The sequence below is a fragment of the Eriocheir sinensis genome, chromosome 25 (genome assembly GCF_024679095.1).
Source record: "Eriocheir sinensis breed Jianghai 21 chromosome 25, ASM2467909v1, whole genome shotgun sequence".
Taxonomy (NCBI): Eukaryota; Metazoa; Arthropoda; class Malacostraca; order Decapoda; family Varunidae; genus Eriocheir; species Eriocheir sinensis.
The window spans coordinates 8,906,337-8,925,548 of record NC_066533.1 but is presented as its reverse complement, the minus strand read 5'-3'; the positions used below and the strand labels follow the sequence as shown (position 1 = coordinate 8,925,548).

The 19,212-nt window shown below is 39.5% G+C and overlaps 1 protein-coding gene across 1 annotated transcript in view; it reads right to left on the bottom strand.

The window, feature by feature from the left end:
- LOC127003290 (cyclin-dependent kinase 14-like) overlaps nt 1-18,110 on the bottom strand; it is an 83,765-nt gene extending 65,655 nt beyond the window's left edge. The window contains exons 1-3 of the mRNA XM_050869759.1: nt 18,070-18,110; nt 17,583-17,630; nt 9,245-9,364 (exon numbers count right to left, since the gene is read on the bottom strand). Coding sequence (XP_050725716.1) covers nt 9,245-9,364; nt 17,583-17,630; nt 18,070-18,076 — 175 coding nt within the window. The 5' untranslated portion in view covers nt 18,077-18,110. The remainder of the gene's footprint in view (nt 1-9,244; nt 9,365-17,582; nt 17,631-18,069) is intronic.
- Between the last annotated feature and the right edge of the window lie 1,102 nt (nt 18,111-19,212).

Here is a 19,212-nt window from a genome sequence, read left to right as displayed (position 1 = left end):
AAGGAACACAGAAATGGAGCCTAAAGGAATACGAGATAAGGATGAAAAAAAGGAATAAAGGAGAAATAAGGGAATAGAAAGGGAAGAATCACCTGAAATAACTTAGAAAACACAGGTAAAGAAGCCTAGAGGTACCAAATGAGGAAGGAGGAATATAAAAAGGAATAAAGGGAGAATAAGGGAAAAGAAAGGGAAGATTCATATATAAGAATTAAGAGAACACAGGTCAAGAAGAGAGAGAGGGATGATAAAAGGGAAATAAAAGAGAAGGAATAACGGAGATAAGAAAGGAAGAGTCACATGTATTAACTAAAGGAACACAAATATGCCTAAAGGTTACCAGGTGGGGGGTGGAGGACAGGTAAGGTTATTGGCATGTACAGGTGAGCGGGAACATCTGCAGACTGCAATTGGTGAGTGTTTCATTGTGTACGTGTGTGTGTGGGGGGGGGGAGGGGAGGGGGGGGAGAGGAGGGGTTAGTGAGGTCCCGGGTGTGTTGTGCTGATCAATATTCAGTGCTCGTGTGTGTGTGTGTGTGTGTGTGTGTGTGTGTGTGTGTGTGTGTGTGTGTATGGGAGAAAGAATATGAACAATGCTTGCAGGTCTGAAAAAAAATGCCCCCACCTCTCTCTCTCTCTCTCTCTCTCTCTCTCTCTCTCTCTCTCTCTCTCTCTCTCTCTCCCCCAGGTGTGCTTTTCCAAATATTCTCCTTTTTTCTATTGTTCATATCGCACTGTTCATATTTTTTCGCCTGCAGCTCTAGACACGTTTTTTTTACATACATTTTTTCTTTCTATTTCAGCTGACTTATCATTTTGTCTTTCGTTGTTTATTCACATTTTTTTCTATTCACTTGTTGTACTAAAAGAAGACCTGGTTTGACTCCTTTGCAAACACACACCCACACCCACACACACCCACACACACACCCACACCCACACACACACACACACACAATTATTTCAACACAAAACCACACAAACAAGTACTACACACATTCAAACATCTTTTCTTTAGTCATACTCATATATACAATTTTTCCATTAGCCTAAAAGTAAAGGAGAAAACGAAGAGGGGCGAGGAGGAAAAGGGTTAGGCTGGATGATAGGACAGAGAAGAGATTGAGGAGAAAGAAGAGAAGGGGAAAGGTAAGAAAAGTGGGGGAGGAAATGGAAGAAGAAGGGAGACGAAGGGTTAAGAGAATGAAGGGAAGAGGTGAGAATGGGGAAAGGGAGACGAACAGAGAGGAGAGAAAGAGAGGGGAGAGATGAGTATATGAGTAGAAAGAGAAGGAAGATGAATAAGGGGAGATGAATAGGGAGGAGAGAGAGAAGAGGGGGAGGAGATGGGAAGGGTTTATGAGTAAAAGGAGGAGAAAGAAGAGGAGTAAGGGGAGGAGAGAGAGGAGATGGGAGGAGTATATAAGCAAAAAGAGGAGGAAGAGGAGGAGGAATAGGGGGAGGTAAGCGGCGAGGGGAGAAAGAGGAGAGGGGAAGGAGATGGGGAGGTTATATAAGTAGAAAGAGGAGGAAGAAGATGAGGAATAAGGGGAGGTAAGGGGAAAGGGGAGATAGAGGAGAGGGGAAGGAGATGGGAAGGTTATATAAATACAAGTAGGAGGGAGAAGAGGAGGAATAAGGGGAGGTAAGGGGTGAGAAGAGAAAGAGGAGAGGGGAAGGAGGGGGGAAGGAGATGGGAAGGAGATGGGCTTTTTTTCACATTTGTTTCCTTTTTTTATGCCCTTGAAATGACTCCTCTGCTGTCAGAAAGAGGAGGAAGAGGAGGAGGAGTAAGAGGAGGTAAGGGGACAAGGGGGTGGAGAGAAAGAGGAAGGGGTGCGCAGAGGATTATAATAAAGGGGAAAGGGGACAGGTAGGTGAGGGGGAGAGGGTTACCTGCAGAGCACAAAGGTAATATGGTAATGGATTAACTTTGTTCATGTATCGACTCAATTTTAAGCCGCGGCCGACAAAAAGATATGAACGCTGGTGTTCGGCCATTGTGTGTGTGTGTGTGTGTGTGTGTGTGTGTGTGTGTGTGTGTGTGGCGGGGCCCTAGGCGATGATTCTGTATATTATTATTGCTCTCTCTCTCTCTGTTATTATTCTCAAAGGACCAAATTTGTTACTACTACTACTACTACTACTACTACTACTACTACTACTGCTACTATTGCTACTGCTGCTACTCCTAAATAAATGAATAAATAGTTTTAATGATAAGAGTCAAAGTAAAAATTAAAAAAAGCTTAAAATAAAATAAAAATACACGAAATGCAAAACGAAGGTAGGAAAAAATGAGAGTAGATGATAGTGAAAAAAATGAGAAATGATGAAAAATGAAAATAAAAAAAGACAAAAACTCATAAGAACGGCAATCCTAGCATTTACTAATCCCTCAGTGGACCATATTCCCTTCCGGATGATTAGTAGTCAATCACGCACTTTCTTTTCTTTCTTTCTTGGCTCCATCTTTCTTTTCCCTCCTTTTGATATACCTTCCGTTTTTTCTCTTTCTTCTTTCTTCTCTTTTCCTTTTCTTTCCTTCTTTCCTTCACTTCACTCTTTCTTCCATTATGTTTCCTCTCCGTCCTTCCTTCTTTTTTTTCTTTCATATTTTCTTTTTCTCTTTCCTCCTTTTTTTCTTTCTTTTCCTTTTCCTTCCTTCTTTCCTTCACTCCACTCTTTCTTCCATTATGTTTTCTCTCCGTCCTTCCTTCCTTTTTTTCTTTCATATTTTCTTTTTCTCTTTCCTCCCTTTCCTCCTTTTTTTCTTTCTTTTCCTTTTCCTTCCTTCTTTCCTTCACTTCACTCTTTCTTCCATTATGTTTTCTCTCCCTCCTTCCCTTTTTTTCTTTCATATTTTCTTTTTCTCTCCTCACTTTCCTCCTTTTTTTCTTTCTTTCCTTCCTTCTTTTCCTACTTTTCCACCTTTTTCCTTCTTTTTACCTTCCCTTTCTTAGTTCTTTTTTCCATTCCTTCTTATATTCTCTTCTTACTTTTCCTTTTTCACCTGTATTTCATCTTTTCCTTAATCTTTCTATCTTTTTACTTTTGACTTTCTTTCTCATTCCTTTCTTTCATTACCTACTTTTCTTTACTTTTACACTTTTATCTTTCATCTCATCTTACTTTCTTCAGCTCCTTCCTTCTTTTCATTGCTTTCCTTTTCTTTCCTATTTTCCTCCTTACTAATTTTCAACTTTTCCATCTTCCTTCCCTCTTTTCACATCTCCTTTCTTACTTCCTTCTATCTTCTTTCCTTCAGTTTCTCCTTAAAACTCTCCCTCCTTCTTTCACTTCCTTTTTACCTTATCCCTTTTTTTCTTTTTTCTTCTATCATTCTTTTCTTCTTGTCTTCTTTTCTTTCTTTCTTATTTCCTTCAGTCTCTCCTTAAAACACTCCCTTCTTCTTTCACTTCCTTCTTACCTTATCCCTTTTTTTCTTTTTCTTCCATCATTCTTGTTTTCTTGTCCTCTTTTCTTTCCTACTTCCTTTTTTCTTCAACTTAATCGTTCCCACATTTTCCTCTCCTTTCTTCTTCGTTTCTCTTGTCCTTTCTTCCTTATTGCCCTTATTTTTCCCCTTCAGTCTCTCCTAAGAACAGTTCCTCCTCCTTCCCTTCCTTCTCTACTTCCCTTTTTATTTCGGGAGTTCTACGAAGCGTCACAAATTTCACTGACCAATCAAATTCCGTCTTTCATCTTCCTCGCGTGTTTCCTCGGCCAATCAAGTAATTTTTCTTTCCTTTTCTTTATCAATCAGAGAACCGTTCGAGTTTCATGAGGAGGAGGAATTTTCTTGAGGATTTTTAGTGTTGCGAGTTTCTGTTCAATAATGCAATGTTTATTTTTTTAATTCTTAGTGTTTCGTCTTCTGAGTCTTTCGTATAGTTTGTCATGTTTTTTTGACGAGTTTCTGTTCTATAATGTAAGTTTATTTTTTTAGTTTGAGTGTTTCGTCTTCTGAGTCTTTCGTATAGTTTGTCATGTTTTTTTGACGAGTTTCTGTTCTATAATGTAATGTTTCTTTTTCTAATTTGAGTGTTTCGTCTTGTGTCTTTCGTATAGTGAGGAGCGTAGATTTTTCAATTTGAGTTCTATAATGTAATGTTTATTTTTTTTAGTTTGAGTGTTTCGTCTTCTGAGTCTTTCGTATAGTTTGTCATGTTTTTTTGACGAGTTTCTGTTCTATAATGTAATGTTTATTTTTTTTAGTTTGAGTGTTTCGTCTTCTGAGTCTTTCGTATAGTTTGTCATGTTTTTTTGACGAGTTTCTGTTCTTCATAACATGGTAAGTTTCTGCTGTGTGTGTGTGTGTGTCTTTCGTATAGTGAGGAGCGTAGATTTTTCAATTTGAGTGTTTTATTTTGTGTCATTTTTGTGTAGTAAGTGGAGCGTACAGGAAGAAGCGAACATCTTGGATTCGGGAAGTCATTGGTTAAGGCTATTTCGTTAAGGTCCGCATTCTCAAGACACGTCCGACTCTCACATCAATAATTTTCAAAGGCCACACAGTAGATTAGTCGGGTTCTCATGAGTATATTTTCACATTTCCTCTCTTACTTCCCTCTATCTTCTTTTCTTTCTTTCTTATTTCCTTCAGTCTCTCCTTAAAAGGCCACAGAGTAGATTAGTCGGGTTCTCATGAGTATATTTTCACTTTCATGGTGCAGAAGCCTTGTCAAAATATCACTAGGCTTATAAGACTACCCACGGAAATGTCTACAATCTCTATGTGAGTGCGTAAGCCCCGAAATGTTAGTGAATATGGGCCTAAGAATAAGGAATGGTCTTGGGTATATCATATTGGTCGTATCATAAATTATTCTCTTTTTCACACCTCTTTCTTTTCTTCTTTTGAGAGAGTAGGGGGCTTTTTTTTTTTATTTTTTTTTTTTTGTTGAACTGTCTCTCCCTTGCTAAAAAAAAAAAAAAAAAAAACTCGTAACAGATGCGGCAAACATAAGAACATAAGAACATAGGGAGACTGCAAGAGGTCGATTGGTCTACACAAGGCAGCTCCTGGAAGTGTGTAAGTCAGAGCATACAGAGAACCAGGAGTACACAAATATCATAAAAGTGGAGGACGTGAAAGGCCCTTGAAAAGCTTGAAAAGAAAGTGAAAAGAAGAAAGAAAAAAAGAAAAGAAAGAAAAGAGAGATATAGATATATAGAATACAAAGAAAAGAAACAAAGCAAGACAAAGACAGGCTGAAGAAAATGGTTGAAAATGATGATGATAGTAGGAAAACACAAATATGAAATCAGTAAAAAAAACAGAACTCAAGAAATCAATACACGAGTGAAAAATGAAAATAAAAGATAGCAGTGAAGATCAAGAAAAAAATATATGAATCAGAGGATAAGAAAGGAAAAAATACAGCGAAGAAAAAAAGAGGGAGGAAAAAGAAAATTGCGCTAAGGATGGAGGACTGATATTACGAAGGAGGAGAGGGAGGAAAAGAGCAGGAGGAGGAGGAGGAGGAGAAGGAGGAGGAAAGAATTCATCTGCATGCCAGGGAGAGGACAGCAGCCTTATTTATATGAGAGAGAGAGAGAGAGAGAGAGAGAGAGAGAGAGAGAGAGAGAGAGAGAGAGAGAGAGAGAGAGAGAGAGAGAGAGAGAGAGAGAGAGAGAGAGAGAGAGAGAGAGAGAGAAAAAAAAAAACAAAAAAAAAGACAGCAATACAAAAAACATAACACGGAAACAACACACACACAGATAATAATAATAATAATAATAATAATAATAATAATAATAATAAAAACACACTTCCGTCCCTTCATCATCCAGTCAGCATCATCGTCCTTCCTACAACGAGTCGCAAACGTGTTCTGATTACGTCCATAACGATAACAGGGACACGTGACCCGACTCCGTAAGGCAACCCGGAAATATTGGCGTCAGGGCGGGAGGAGGAGGAGTGATAAAGAAGAGGGATAAAGAAGACGGGCAAAGAAGAGAGATAAGGAAGAGGCATAGAGAAGAGAGATAAAGGAGAGGGACATAGAAGAGAGGTAAAGAAGAGGCACAAAGAAGAGAGATAAAGAAGAAATATAGAAGAGATAGAATAAATAAAAAAAGGATAAAGAGAGATGAAGAAGATAAATAAAAAAGAGATAAAGAAAAGAATAAAGAAGAGACAAAGAAGAGAGATAAAGAAAAAATAAAGAAGAGATAAAGAAGAAATAAAGAAGATAAAGAGAGATAAAGATGAAAAAAAATAAAGAAAAAATAAAGAAGATGGACAATGAAGAGATAAAGAAGAAATAAAGAAGAGATAAAGAGAGATAAGAAAAGAAATAGGAGCTAAAGAAAAAAAAATAAAGAAGAGACAAAGAAAAAAGATAAAGAAGAAATAAAGAAATAATAGAGATAAAAAAGAGAAATAAAAAAAGATAAGGAAAAAAATAAAGAAGAGACAAAAAAGAGAGATAAAGAAGAGGAGTGAAGAAGAGGAATAATTATATGAGATGCACGGAAATATTAGCGTTAGGGCGGAAAGAGGAAGAGATAAAGAAGAGATATAAAGAAGAGGGAGATAAAGAAGAGGAACAAGTAAAAGAGATGTACGTCTGATTATGCTGTCGCTGGGAAGAATGGTGTTAGGGGTGGGGTGGGTGGGGGGGGAGGGAGGGAGGGAGGAAGGGGGAAAGAGAAAAAATGAGAGAGAGAGAGAGAGAGAGAGAGAGAGAGAGAGAGAGAGAGAGAGAGAGAGAGAGAGAGAGAGAGAGAGAGAGAGAGAGAGAGAGAGAGAGAGAGAGAGAGAGAGAAAAGATATAAGAAGGTACAAAAAGAAGAAAGAAAAGAAAGAAAAAAAAAAAAGAAACAGACAGACACTGAGAAACAAATCATGAGAGAAAGACACTGAGACAACCAGACAAGGAAAACATGAACATATACAAAGAAAGAGAAAAGGAAAATGAGAAAGGACAAAAGAAGGACTGAAAGAAAGATAGAATGAGAAGAAAGATACACACACACACACACACACACACACACACACACACACACACACACACACACACACACACACAGACACACACGAGACGCAGCAATGAGAAAAAAATAAGAAAAACAATCCACCACGTAAATACAACAATGGAAGCAGAAAGACAACAACAAAAAGAGCAGAAGCAGAGGAAGAAAGAACGAGAAAACTTCTACTTACGGTCAAAGCTTCCTAGAAATGAGATACAGCAGACATTACTACGGAGGTTAGTGAGGGGGCGAGTGTGTGTGCGTGTGTGTGTGTCTGGCTGGTGAGTACAAGGGAAAAACACCCACCACCACCAATACACACGCACATATACACACGCACACACAGCTCGTATCAACAACAACAACAGCAACAGACACATCAAGAGACACATATTACGAATTATCAAAGAGGAAACATTAAATAGATTCTACACTTGATATAAAAAAAGAAGGAAAATCATGTGTCTTATCAGTGCTCTACCATGAACACACAAAATCACACCCCAAGAAATAAATAAAGAAAATAAAGGAAGGAAAACACACATCTAGGAACCCCACAGTGTCCTAACTTACCTAGAATAAAGGTCTCAAATAAAATAAAATGGAGTACTTCACTTGCAAAAAAACAAAACAAAACAAAAAAAGTCCGCCCTAAAACAAGAACAATCAAAATCTTACAATATCCCTAAAACAGAACTTATCCAGAATTCTCATTACAAAACCGCACCAGAACAAAACTCCAATAGAACTTCAGAACCGAAAAAATCCCTCAGCGCTGGCATAACTAAACAAAACAAGAATCCTGCGAAACCCACAATGAAAACCTTACAATATCCATAAAACAAACCTATACAAAGTTCTCATTACAAACCCCCATCAGAATATAAACAAAACTTCAACAGAACTTTAGCAGAACAGAAAAAAACCCTTAGCAGTGACATAACAAAACTCACAATGTACCCTAACAGACCCCCCACCAAAACCTTATTATATCTCTAAAACAAAACCTATCCAGAGTTCTCATTACAAAACCCTACCAGAACAAAATAAAAACTCCAACAGAACTTTAGCAGAACCGAAAAAAATAAAACCTCAGCACTGACATAACTAATCTCAAAATGCTCCCAAACAGACCCCCCAACATAACTATAAAAGAACCCAACCTAAATCCTAAGTATATTATAGCTTAAGTAGAACCCACAACAATACTCAAAATAGAACCTTAACAGTAAAATAACAAAACTCCAACATTACCCCAGAACAGATCCCTAACAGAACTCATTACCCCCACAATGAAACACCAATAGGACCATAACAGAACCCCAAATAGAACCCAATATAGGACCTTGGCATGTATTAGAAAACCCTATAAAACGCAACAGCAGAACCTCTTTAGTTCCTCATGCAAAATCCTCTACATTTTATGACAACCCCCTCCTTATCATCCAACACCTAACTCCATAGAACCCCATTAGAACAGAATCACAACAGAATCCTAATGTATCCCAAAAAAGAGACTCAACAGATTTCTCATAGACTCCCTCCAAAACCCTCTTTAAATAACTTGAACTGAACCCTCAAGTAAATTATAACACTACAATGATAAAACTTTACATAAAACTTTAAAACTCAAAACAGAACTTCAACACATCTCTCATAATCTTCCCAAACCCTCCAACAATAAAACCTCAATTGAAATCCAAGAAACCTTACAACCCCCACCTCCTCCTATAACTCCTTAGCAGAACCTCAACTTGATTCTCACACTACCATGGCTGAAACCCCCAAAAGAACTTAAAAATATAAACATCAACAAACAAAACATCTCACAAAGCCTTTCTAAACCACCTTAAAAGAAACCCAAAATAACCATCAAATATGACCTCGTAAATCTAACATATCAAACATTACCCAGTAGAACCCAAGAAAACTCAATCAAACCTAGTTAAAGAACCCCAAATAACCCAACAGATTATCAAACAGAACCTCTAACACCCAGGATAACCCCCTAACAGAACCCGCAGAACCCCACAGATTATAAAACAAAAACACCAAAACCTAATAACGCCCAGTAAAACAACCCCACGTAACACAAAAGACTATCAAACAGCGAAAACCCAATAAAACCTATTAAACCCACTAACAGAACCCTGATACCAAACACAATACCAAAAGAGAATCACCAAAACCTATAAAGCCAAGAACCCACTAAAACAATCCCCCAGTATCCCAACAGACTACCAAAGAGAACCCAACTCACCGCAGTCCTTGTCGGGGATGTTGCCGTTGGGCTCTATCCTGTCGAGGTACTCGTCGGAGAACCCGTTGATCTTCATGCCCGACACGGAGATCTCGTCGTCGTCATCGTTTTTGGAGATGGCTGAAGGAGGGGGAGATGACAGGCGTTAGTGCAGGCTTTATACAGGCTGGGGGGGGGGGGGGGGAATTAGGGGGGAAGGATGGATAGGATTGGGATAGGGGCTTTAAACAGGCTGGGAAGGGGGGAATTAGGGGGGGAGGATGGCTGGGAGTGGGATAGGGGCTTAATACAGGTTAGGAAGGGGGGAATTAGGGGGGGAAAGATGGATAGGAGTGGGATAGGGGCTTTATACAGGCTGGGAAGGGGGTGGGGAGTTAAGAGGGGAGAAAGATGGATAGAAAGAGTGAAATAGGAGATTTATATACAGGGTGGGGAAGGGGAGGTAGAGTAAGGAGGAAAAGGATGGAAGAAGGAGTGGGCTGGGGAGGGAGGGGATGTAAGAGGGAAGTGGAAGAATGGAAAGAGTGGGATAAAAAGAACTCTTACAGGTTGAGGAGAGGGAGGAGTTAGGGAGGAAAGGGGATGGATAGTAACAAAGGAATATGAGACTATATGTTGGGAAGGGGTCGAGTTTGAGGGAAGGGAATGGGAAGAGAATAGAAGGGAGATAGGAAAAATGGGATAGGGGACTTTTACAGAATGAGGATGATGGTGAAGGAGTTACGGAAAGAAAGGGAATGGAACACGTTTTTTTGTCAGGAGGGAAGGTACTTAAAGGAAAATGGAAGTAGGGAAAAGGGAATTAAGTTGATGAAAGGACTGAAGAAAATAAGGATGGTAGGATGTTTTTTCATAGGTTTGAGGTTTCGGTTAGTTTTCAGGACAGGCTAAATGGGGCAATATCTTAAAGTACCATACACAGGCTTAGATTAAAACGAGCCATTCATACACGATAAGAAAAAAGGAATATATAACAAGATGCTTTCGTTCAGGCTTAAGATTAACAGTTCAGGCTTTTGAGATCGTTAGGTTAAAGGGGAGGGAGGGAGGGAAAGGGGGAGAGGGAAAGGGGGGAGAGAGGAAAAGAGAGGGAGAGGGAAAGGGAGGGATCATTCGGCAAGGGAGGGACAGAGGAAAAGGAAGGGAGAGAGGGAAAGGAAGGGAGGGAAAAAAGAGGGGGAAAGGGGAAAGGAGGGATCATTCGGCAAGAGAGGGACAGAGGAAAAGGAAGGGAGAGAGAGAAAGGAAGGGAGGGAATTGGAGGAAGAGAGGAAAAAGGAGGGAGAGAGGGAAAGGGAGGAAGCATTCGGTAAGGAAGGGACAGAGGAAAAGGAAGGGAGAGAGGGAAAGGAAGGGAGGAAAATGGAGGAAGAGAGGGAAAAAGAGGAGGAAAGGGGAAGGGAGGAAGCATTCGGAAGGGAAGGGACAAGGGAAAGGGAAGTGAGAGAGGGAAAGGAGGGGAGGGAAATGGAGGAAGAGAGGAAAAAAAGAGGGGGAAAGGGGAAGGGAGGAAGCATTCGGTAAGGGAGGGACAGAGGAAAAGGAAGGGATGGAAATGGAGGAAGAGAGGAAAAAGGAGGGAGAGAGGGAAAGGGAGGAAGCATTCGGTAAGGAAGGAATATAAAGGAAGAGAGGGAGTGAGGAAATAAAAGGGAGAGGATAAGAAAGGGAGTGCTGAGTAAGGAAGAGAGGGAAAGGGAGTATTGGTAAGGTAGGGAGAAAGGAAAAGGGAGTGTGGAGTTAAGGGAATGAGTGTTTCCAATAATCTAACAGCCATGAACAGAATACAAGTCACAATGCACATCAAGACAGACGTACACATACACAAGACAAAAACATACACGTAACAAACAAACATACGTGGACAGCAAACGCAAACAAACGTACATAAACATACACAAACATACACGAACAAACGCAACACAGGCACACACACACACACACACACACACACAAACAGGTAGCAACAGGCCAAGGTGCAGCATACTAATTAACAGGTAAACTTAAGTACACCTGCCGGGCGAACCCTTCAGTATATACACACCTGTTGCCGGACAAACGCTCAGGTAACAAAAATAACACACTAAGCATCGAAGTTATGGGTCGTGAAGGGAAAGTTTCGTGGGGATAGTTTTGGGGAATAGTTTCAGAGTTTCCAAGACAGTTTTATACAAGTTTCTGCCAATTTGTGGGACGCAGATGCACAAACCCGATGCAAAGTTACCGACGGCGGCCTCAAGACACTAGCTAAAGAGGAAGGCCAGGGAGAAGAAGCTGGATGGAAAGTGGAAAGGAAAATGTACGTGGCTAAATTTTGGTGGTCATGATGCACAAACCCGATGCAAAGTTACCGACGAAGGAACAGAGACAAAAGCTAAAGAGGAAGGCCAAGAAGGAGCTGGATGGAAAGTGGAAGGAAAATGTAAGTGGTTTGAGTTTGATGGATGCTGAGGAATATAAAACACGCAATATTAGTCATGATGCAGAGACCCGATGCAATGTTACCGATGAAGGAACAGAGACAATAGGTAAAGAGGAAGGCCAAGAAGGAGATGATGGAAAGTGGAAGGAAAATGTAAGTGGTTTGAGTTTGATGGATGCTGAGGAATATAAAACACGGAACATTAGAGAGTCATGATACACAAACCCGATGCAAAGTTACCGACGAAGGAACAGAGACAAAAGCTAAAGAGGAAGGCCAAGAAGGAGCTGGATGGAAAGTGGAAGGAAAATGTAAGTGGTTTGAGTTTGATGGATGCTGAGGAATATAAAACACGGAACATTAGAGAGTCATGATGCAGAGACCCGATGCAATGTTACCGATGAAGGAACAGAGACAGTAGGTAAAGAGGAAGGCCAAGAAGGAGCTGGATGGAAAGTGGAAGGAAAATGTAAGTGGTTTGAGTTTGATGGATGCTGAGGAATATAAAACACGCAATATTAGAGAGTCATGATGCAGAGACCCGATGCAATGTTACCGATGAAGGAACAGAGACAATAGGTAAAGAGGAAGGCCAAGAAGGAGATGAGCGAACGGGTGGAAAAGAAAGTGAGTGAGTCGATGGATGGAGTTAAACATGTGTGAGCGGTGAGTTTGGTGGATGTTCAGGAATATATAAAAAAAAACGCAACAAAAATAAAGAAAATCATGTTGTTTTCGTGTAACTCTTCCCCCTTCCTACCCCCCCCAAAAAAAAAAAAATATTGAGCTTGTGGGAAGTGACGAAACAGAACAGATGCGGAATTACTGAAGACCTGTACTGAGTGTAGGACTAAATGAATAATACTACAATAAATAAACAAATAAATAAATAAATGAACACATAAACAAAAATAAATAATTTAGAAAAATATGAACCTGTGGGAAGTGACGAAAAGGAAGAGATGCGAAATTACTAAAGATCTGTATAGAGGACAGGACCATATGACCAACACTACGAATTTTTTATACAGACTTTGGTTAGCTTGTTAGACATGACCAGTTCTACGATTTTTTTTTTATACAGACTTTGGGTAGCTTGTTAGACGTGACCAGTTCTACGATTTTTTTTTTATACAGACTTTGGTTAGCTTGTTAGACATGACCAGTTCTACGATTTTTTTTTTATACAGACTTTGGGTAGCTTGTTAGGCGTGACCAGTTCTACGATTTTTTTTTTATACAGACTTTGGTTAGCTTGTTAGACGTGACCAGTTCTACGATTTTTTTTTATACAGACTTTGGTTAGCTTGTTAGACGTGACCAGTTCTACGATTTTTTTTTATACAGACTTTGGTTAGCTTGTTAGACGTGACCAGTTCTACGATTTTTTTTTATATAGACTTTGGTTAGCTTCTTAGACGTGACCAGTTCTACGATTTTTTTTTATATAGACTTTGGGTAGCTTGTTAGACGTGACCAGTTCCACGATTTTTTTTTATACAGACTTTGGTTAGCTTGTTAGACGTGACCAGTTCTACGATTTTTTTTTATACAGACTTTGGTTAGCTTGTTAGACGTGACCAGTTCCACGATTTTTTTTTATACAGACTTTGGTTAGCTTGTTAGACGTGACCAGTTCCACGATTTTTTTTCATACAGACTTTGGTTAGCTTGTTAGACGTGACCAGTTCCACGATTTTTTTTCATACAGACTTTGGTTAGCTTGTTAGACGTGACCAGTTCTACGATTTTTTTTTCATACAGACTTTGGTTAGCTTGTTAGACGTGACCAGTTCTACGATTTTTTTTTCATACAGACTTTGGTTAGCTTGTTAGACGTGACCAGTTCTACGAATTTTTTATACAGACTTTGGTTAGCTTGTTAGACGTGACCAGTTCTACGATTTTTTTTTCATACAGACTTTGGTTAGCTTGTTAGACGTGACCAGTTCTACGATTTTTTTTTCATACAGACTTTGGTTAGTTTAGTAGACGCCATGAAACAGAACGCGATATAAAGTTACTGAAGGAGTAAGGCAAATAGCCAAATCAAATTCTGCAACAAGTCTTTTTTTCTGTGCTTGACCAAAGGCACCAAACAAAAGCTACGCAAGGTTTACATAAAGTTAAAGTCAAGTGATATTACAACATTTTTATAAGGTACAGAGAAATACAAGTGATACAAAAACTAACCTCCCAAACGAAGCAATGGTGTGGGGATCAGAAAGGAAAAAAAGGCATGAAAGTTGTTCTCACTAAAAATGGATAACTTTTCCCTGATCTCAACTTTCCGAAATAAAGCAATAAACGTGTACGGATTTTTTTTTATATGCAAAGTTGATTGAAAACGATAAAATAAAAAGATGATGCCCAAGTTAACCCTTCGCCTGTACTAAATTATGAGGAGAGAAATACTATACTTTCCGTGTAAGGTAGAAAAGAAACTATTATCCTTTTTTATCTGTCTGAAAAATTAACGCGGTGTAGAGAGAAAGGGAACACTCTGGGCGAGGGAATCTACATAAACAAATATATGAGTTTGGGGTAAAAGCCTAAAACACACGCGATCCCATTTTCTCTTTTACCGCCACTTGCTGTCTGTGTTTTTTTTCCGTCGTTTATTCGGGGCAAGAGAAAAGTTTGGGATGCTTACTTTTTATTCTCCCAACACTGTCAACTTGACCCAACAGTGTTCAGAGTTTTAGTTTTAAGAGGCAGAAGGGTAGAGGAGGAGGAGGAGAAGGAGGAGGAGGGACAGAGTATGAATAGGAGGATGAGATGGAAGAACGAGAGAGCATGAGAAGGAGATGGGAGAAGAGTAGAAGAAGGAATAAGAGGGTGAGGAGGTGGAGCAGGAGGATGAGTACAAGAAGATGAAGAATGAGATGAAGAAAGAGGATGATGGTGATGGTGATGATGATAGTGATGATGATGGTGATGATAATGGTGATGAAGATGCTAATGAGAAAAAGAGAAAATGAGGTGGATGACGAGACTATATACACAAAACAAAAATATCAACACTTGAAAAAACTCCCACTTGCAAAAACTATTAAAAAAAAAAAAACATAACTCACAAACAGGAAACAGACAACGGGGAAGACGAAACACGAGAAAGAAAAAAACACAAGAACTCGAACACGAAAATATAAAACACACAAAAACAAAAAAAGACAAAAAAGAGTCATGATGTTTGTGAGTAACCTTCCCTCCCCCTAAAAAACAAACAAAAAAAACGTAACACAAACCACAATTTATACCTTAAATTTTGTGTCCTAAAAAAAAGGAGAACATCCACGCAGGAATGCTACAGAAGTCGTGTGTGTGTGTGTGTGTGTGTGTGTGTGTGTGTGTGTGTGTGTGTGTGTGCGTGCACCGTGACAAACAGGTGTGTCGGAGGTGATTACAGGTGCGATGAGGTAGGTGTGTGAGGAAGCTTCGCGGATAAGCCAGGTGTGACAAGGTGTGTGTGTGTGTGTGTGTGTGTGTGTGTGTGTGTGTGTGTGTGTGTGTGTGTGTGTGTGTGTGTGTGTTTGTACAGGTAGGTTAAGCAGGTGAGCTGGAGATTTAGTAGAAGTATGAAGGAGGATTTAGTGGATGACAGGTATACGAAGGAGGAGGAGGAGAAGAAGTAGGAGGAGGAGGAGAAGGAGGAGAAGGAGGAGGAGGAGGAGATGGATGAGGAGGATGGAGATGAGGATGAGGAGGATGAGGATGAGGATGAGGAGGAGGAGGAAGAGTACGAAGAGGATAAAGAAGAAAGAGGAAGGGGTAACAGAATACAGATGGTGGTGGAAGTGTTAGAAGGAGGAAGAAAAGAATAGAGATACGTGAAGAAGTGAGGAAGGAGAGGAGTAGGAGGAAGATGGAAGAGGAGGCTGAGGAGGAGGCAAGGGGCTGGACAGAATACAGATGTGTGGATATGTGATAGTGGTGCTGGAGGAAGAACCGAAGGAGGAGGAGGAGGAGGAAGAGGAGATACACCTGTCGGGGATGATGGGGTGGTGCTGGAGTGACTAGGAGTGTTGGGGGCGAGGTGGGGGTGAAGGAGAGCCTCTTACTCCCTCCTGCCCCCCCCCCCCTTCATTATCTTGTGTGATGGGCGAGGCGAGACCCCGCAATGGACGGTAAAAATGTTATGGGGTGAATATTTTTTGCGTGTGCGTGTGTGTGTGTGTGTGTGTGTGTGTGTGTGTGTGTGTGTGTGTGTGTGTGTGTGTGTGTGGAGAAGGAAATTGCAGCGTGTAAGCAACGAGTGAATAAACCACGGCGAGGAAAATACTGTAAAAAAAAAAAATGAAAGGTGAAAGTATAAGATGGAAAAAAAAATACTAATATGAGAAGTTATGTTACGGATTTGAAAATATGGAGATGATACGATAAAAAAGGTAATGGGCAACGAGTTAATCAATTAGCAAGGAACTTAGTGAAAAAAATAAAAGAAGAAAGAATTAGATGAAAAATAAACTAAAGTGATATGATTTAGGAAGGAATATATGGGGAAAAAGATGAAGGGAAATTATAATAAGCAACCAGTGAATAAACTAGAGCAGGGAAAATACTAAAAAAATATACACATAAGACGAGAAAATAAGATGAAAAATAGACTCAAATGAAAGCCTATACTAGTATTAGGAAAAAAAAGGAAAGTGAAGACAATAAAGAAGGAGTAAGAAAAATACTGAAAAGGAAAAAAATAAAAGAGGAGATGATAAGAAAGGGCAAATTAATGAAAGGAATATACAGCACATTGGAAATTAAAATAAATGATGAAGACTTTATGAAAATAAGTCTTAGGAAGGAAAATATTGAAGAGGGTAAATAAAACAAACGATGGGGTGCAAATAGGAGAATAAACCAAAACAATGAATGTACTGAATATAGGGAACACGTGTAGAGGGAAATGAAAAAAATAAAAGCCTAGAGAAAAATATTTAAAGAAATAAAAAAAAAGGTATTGGAACATAATAACAGAAACCTGAAAGAAAAATGCTGAAACTCACAAAATTGACAAGAAAAGTAAAAAATAAAAAGAAGAAAGAATTAACAAAATAAAAACAACAACATTTTGCCAACTAATTTCCCACCAGAAGATAAGTACTATTTCAGAATAACGCGACCTGTTATTACCATTACTACTACTACTACTACTACTACCACTACTGATACCATTGTTACTTATACGCATTTCTATTGAGATTGAAAACTACATACGCATCATCATGTCCAAATTTGATCAACCTTTAACTGACACATCCCACTGCAAATAAAACAAACAAACAAACAAAACACTATCATATGTACACAATATCCAACATTCTCTTCCTTCATAGTGGAAAAAAAAGATAATACAATTAAGAAGACGGACATTAATTTTCTTATCTATACGAGGAGGAGGATAGACAAGACCAAAAACAGACACAATAATAATAATAATAATAATAATAATAATAATAATAATAATAATAATAAAATGTATAGTGAACTTTATTCCTTCCACGTCAAATGTCAAGCATGGAAAAAACTTGCAAACTGGATATATTGGTAAAAAAAATAGTTTATCATGCCGGAAGAGTCACATTCCGTAAAGAGATTGTATTGGCGAGAGAGAGAGAGAGAGAGAGAGAGAGAGAGAGAGAGAGAGAGAGAGAGAGAGAGAGAGAGAGAGAGAGAGAGAGAGAGAGAGAGAGAGAGAGAGAGAGAGAGAGAGAGAGAGAGAGAGAGAGAGAGAGAGAGAGAGAGAGAGAGAGAGAGAGAGAGAGAGAGAGAGAGAGAGAGAGAACCACGGTGCAACAAGCAAGACAGCTGTGCAATAAACCAGCTCAAGAAAATGTGACAAGGATAAAAAAAATACATATATAAAAATTGTCTGTTTCCATGGATAAAAAAATATATATCTTGAGACACACTCCGTACCCGACATTCTGAAGCCGTTTTCCTCAAAATCCTCGCTTTTCGAAAATGCTGCGAAGGGAAAAAATGAAATATATATTGTAAGGGAAAAAATTGTCAGCTCCCTCAAGTCGATATCAAACTGGGAAAGGTAGTTTAATTTGCATTTTCTTATGATTTTATTTATTTATAGTCGTTTTCAAGACTACGGTAATAAAAAAAAATAATAAAAAAAGAACTGAGCATGCTGGGATATTATTGCAGTGATATTTCAAGAATTCCAGGAATATAACACTAAGGAGGAGGACGAAGAGGAGGAGGAGGAGGAGTTGTGTTGCTTGAGTATTATGTGTTGAGTCTCGGTGTTTGAAGGGTTATTACATATGGGTTGTGTTAGTGTTGTGTGTGTGTGTGTGTGTGTGTGTGTGTGTGTGTGTGTGTGTGTGTGTGTGTGTGTGTGTGTGTGTGTTTTTTGGGGGGGCAGGTGTGTGTGTGGGGGGGAGGGGCCTACCGGGCATCCTGTATTCTGGCTCAAACACTTCCGTCTTGGAGATGGCTGGGGGGAGAGAGGAGGGGCGGGGGTTACTCACTGCACCTTCCCTTCACTGCATTCCTACACTTACTCTAATAATAAATCACTTGGAAACACTATCAATACTGCTACTACTTTCACTACTACTACTACTTCTCTTTACGCATCCTCTTCAAAAACAAAACTTCCGCGTAAGACAAAAGCAACCTATATTACTACTAGTCTGTTCAAATTAACTTCGTACCTAAGCTCCGCCCACGCCAGTCCAGCGGCTAATAATAAGACTCCACCTTACCCAGCATCCACCAATCACAGGCAGGCTGAGATGGAGAGGGGCGTGGCTTTAATGGGGCAGGGGGAGGGGCTTACGTGCCAAGTTAATCTGAACAGAGGATAGACACACTCATGGCTGTTAGCACACACTGATATTACTGCTAAACAATCACTACCGTAGCTTTCCTTCACTTCAGTGCTCCTATTGCCAAACAATTATGAATGCTACTAGACACATTTTACCTATTAGCACACGTTCATGTTACTTGAAAGCACACATATTGATATTAGTACACACTTCCATCACTAACTAAACACACTGCAAATAAAACACAATGATATTACCACAAATACGCAATATCTTAAGCTATTACACTTACTGCTATCATTAAACATATATATTCTCACACTTAACACACATGGCACTCAACACATTGCTCTTGCTGTTTTCTATTTACTTTTCTAACCACCACGCATTAGTATCGCTGCACACTTAGCATACAGTAGTAACGCATCATATGTTTGGTTTACGATACACAAGCTGCCAACCGATTATCCATTTATTACGAGGAGTTTCGCTGTCTCCGAATCACACTGGCTTCACGTCATGTATTAATATTTGGCGTGGATGATTTTTTTTGTTAAAGTAAAGGAGGCAGCTCAAGGAAAAACTAATAAAGTAAACAAGAAAGCTCGTAGGTGCAATAAAAATAAACGTATGCGATTCCCATAGAAAAATGAAACACACGCACGAACGCACACTCACCCACCCACCCACCTTTACTCACATCTCCCAATACCTGTCTTCACATCCTCACACACCTCACCACCTGCACCACGTCCTCACAC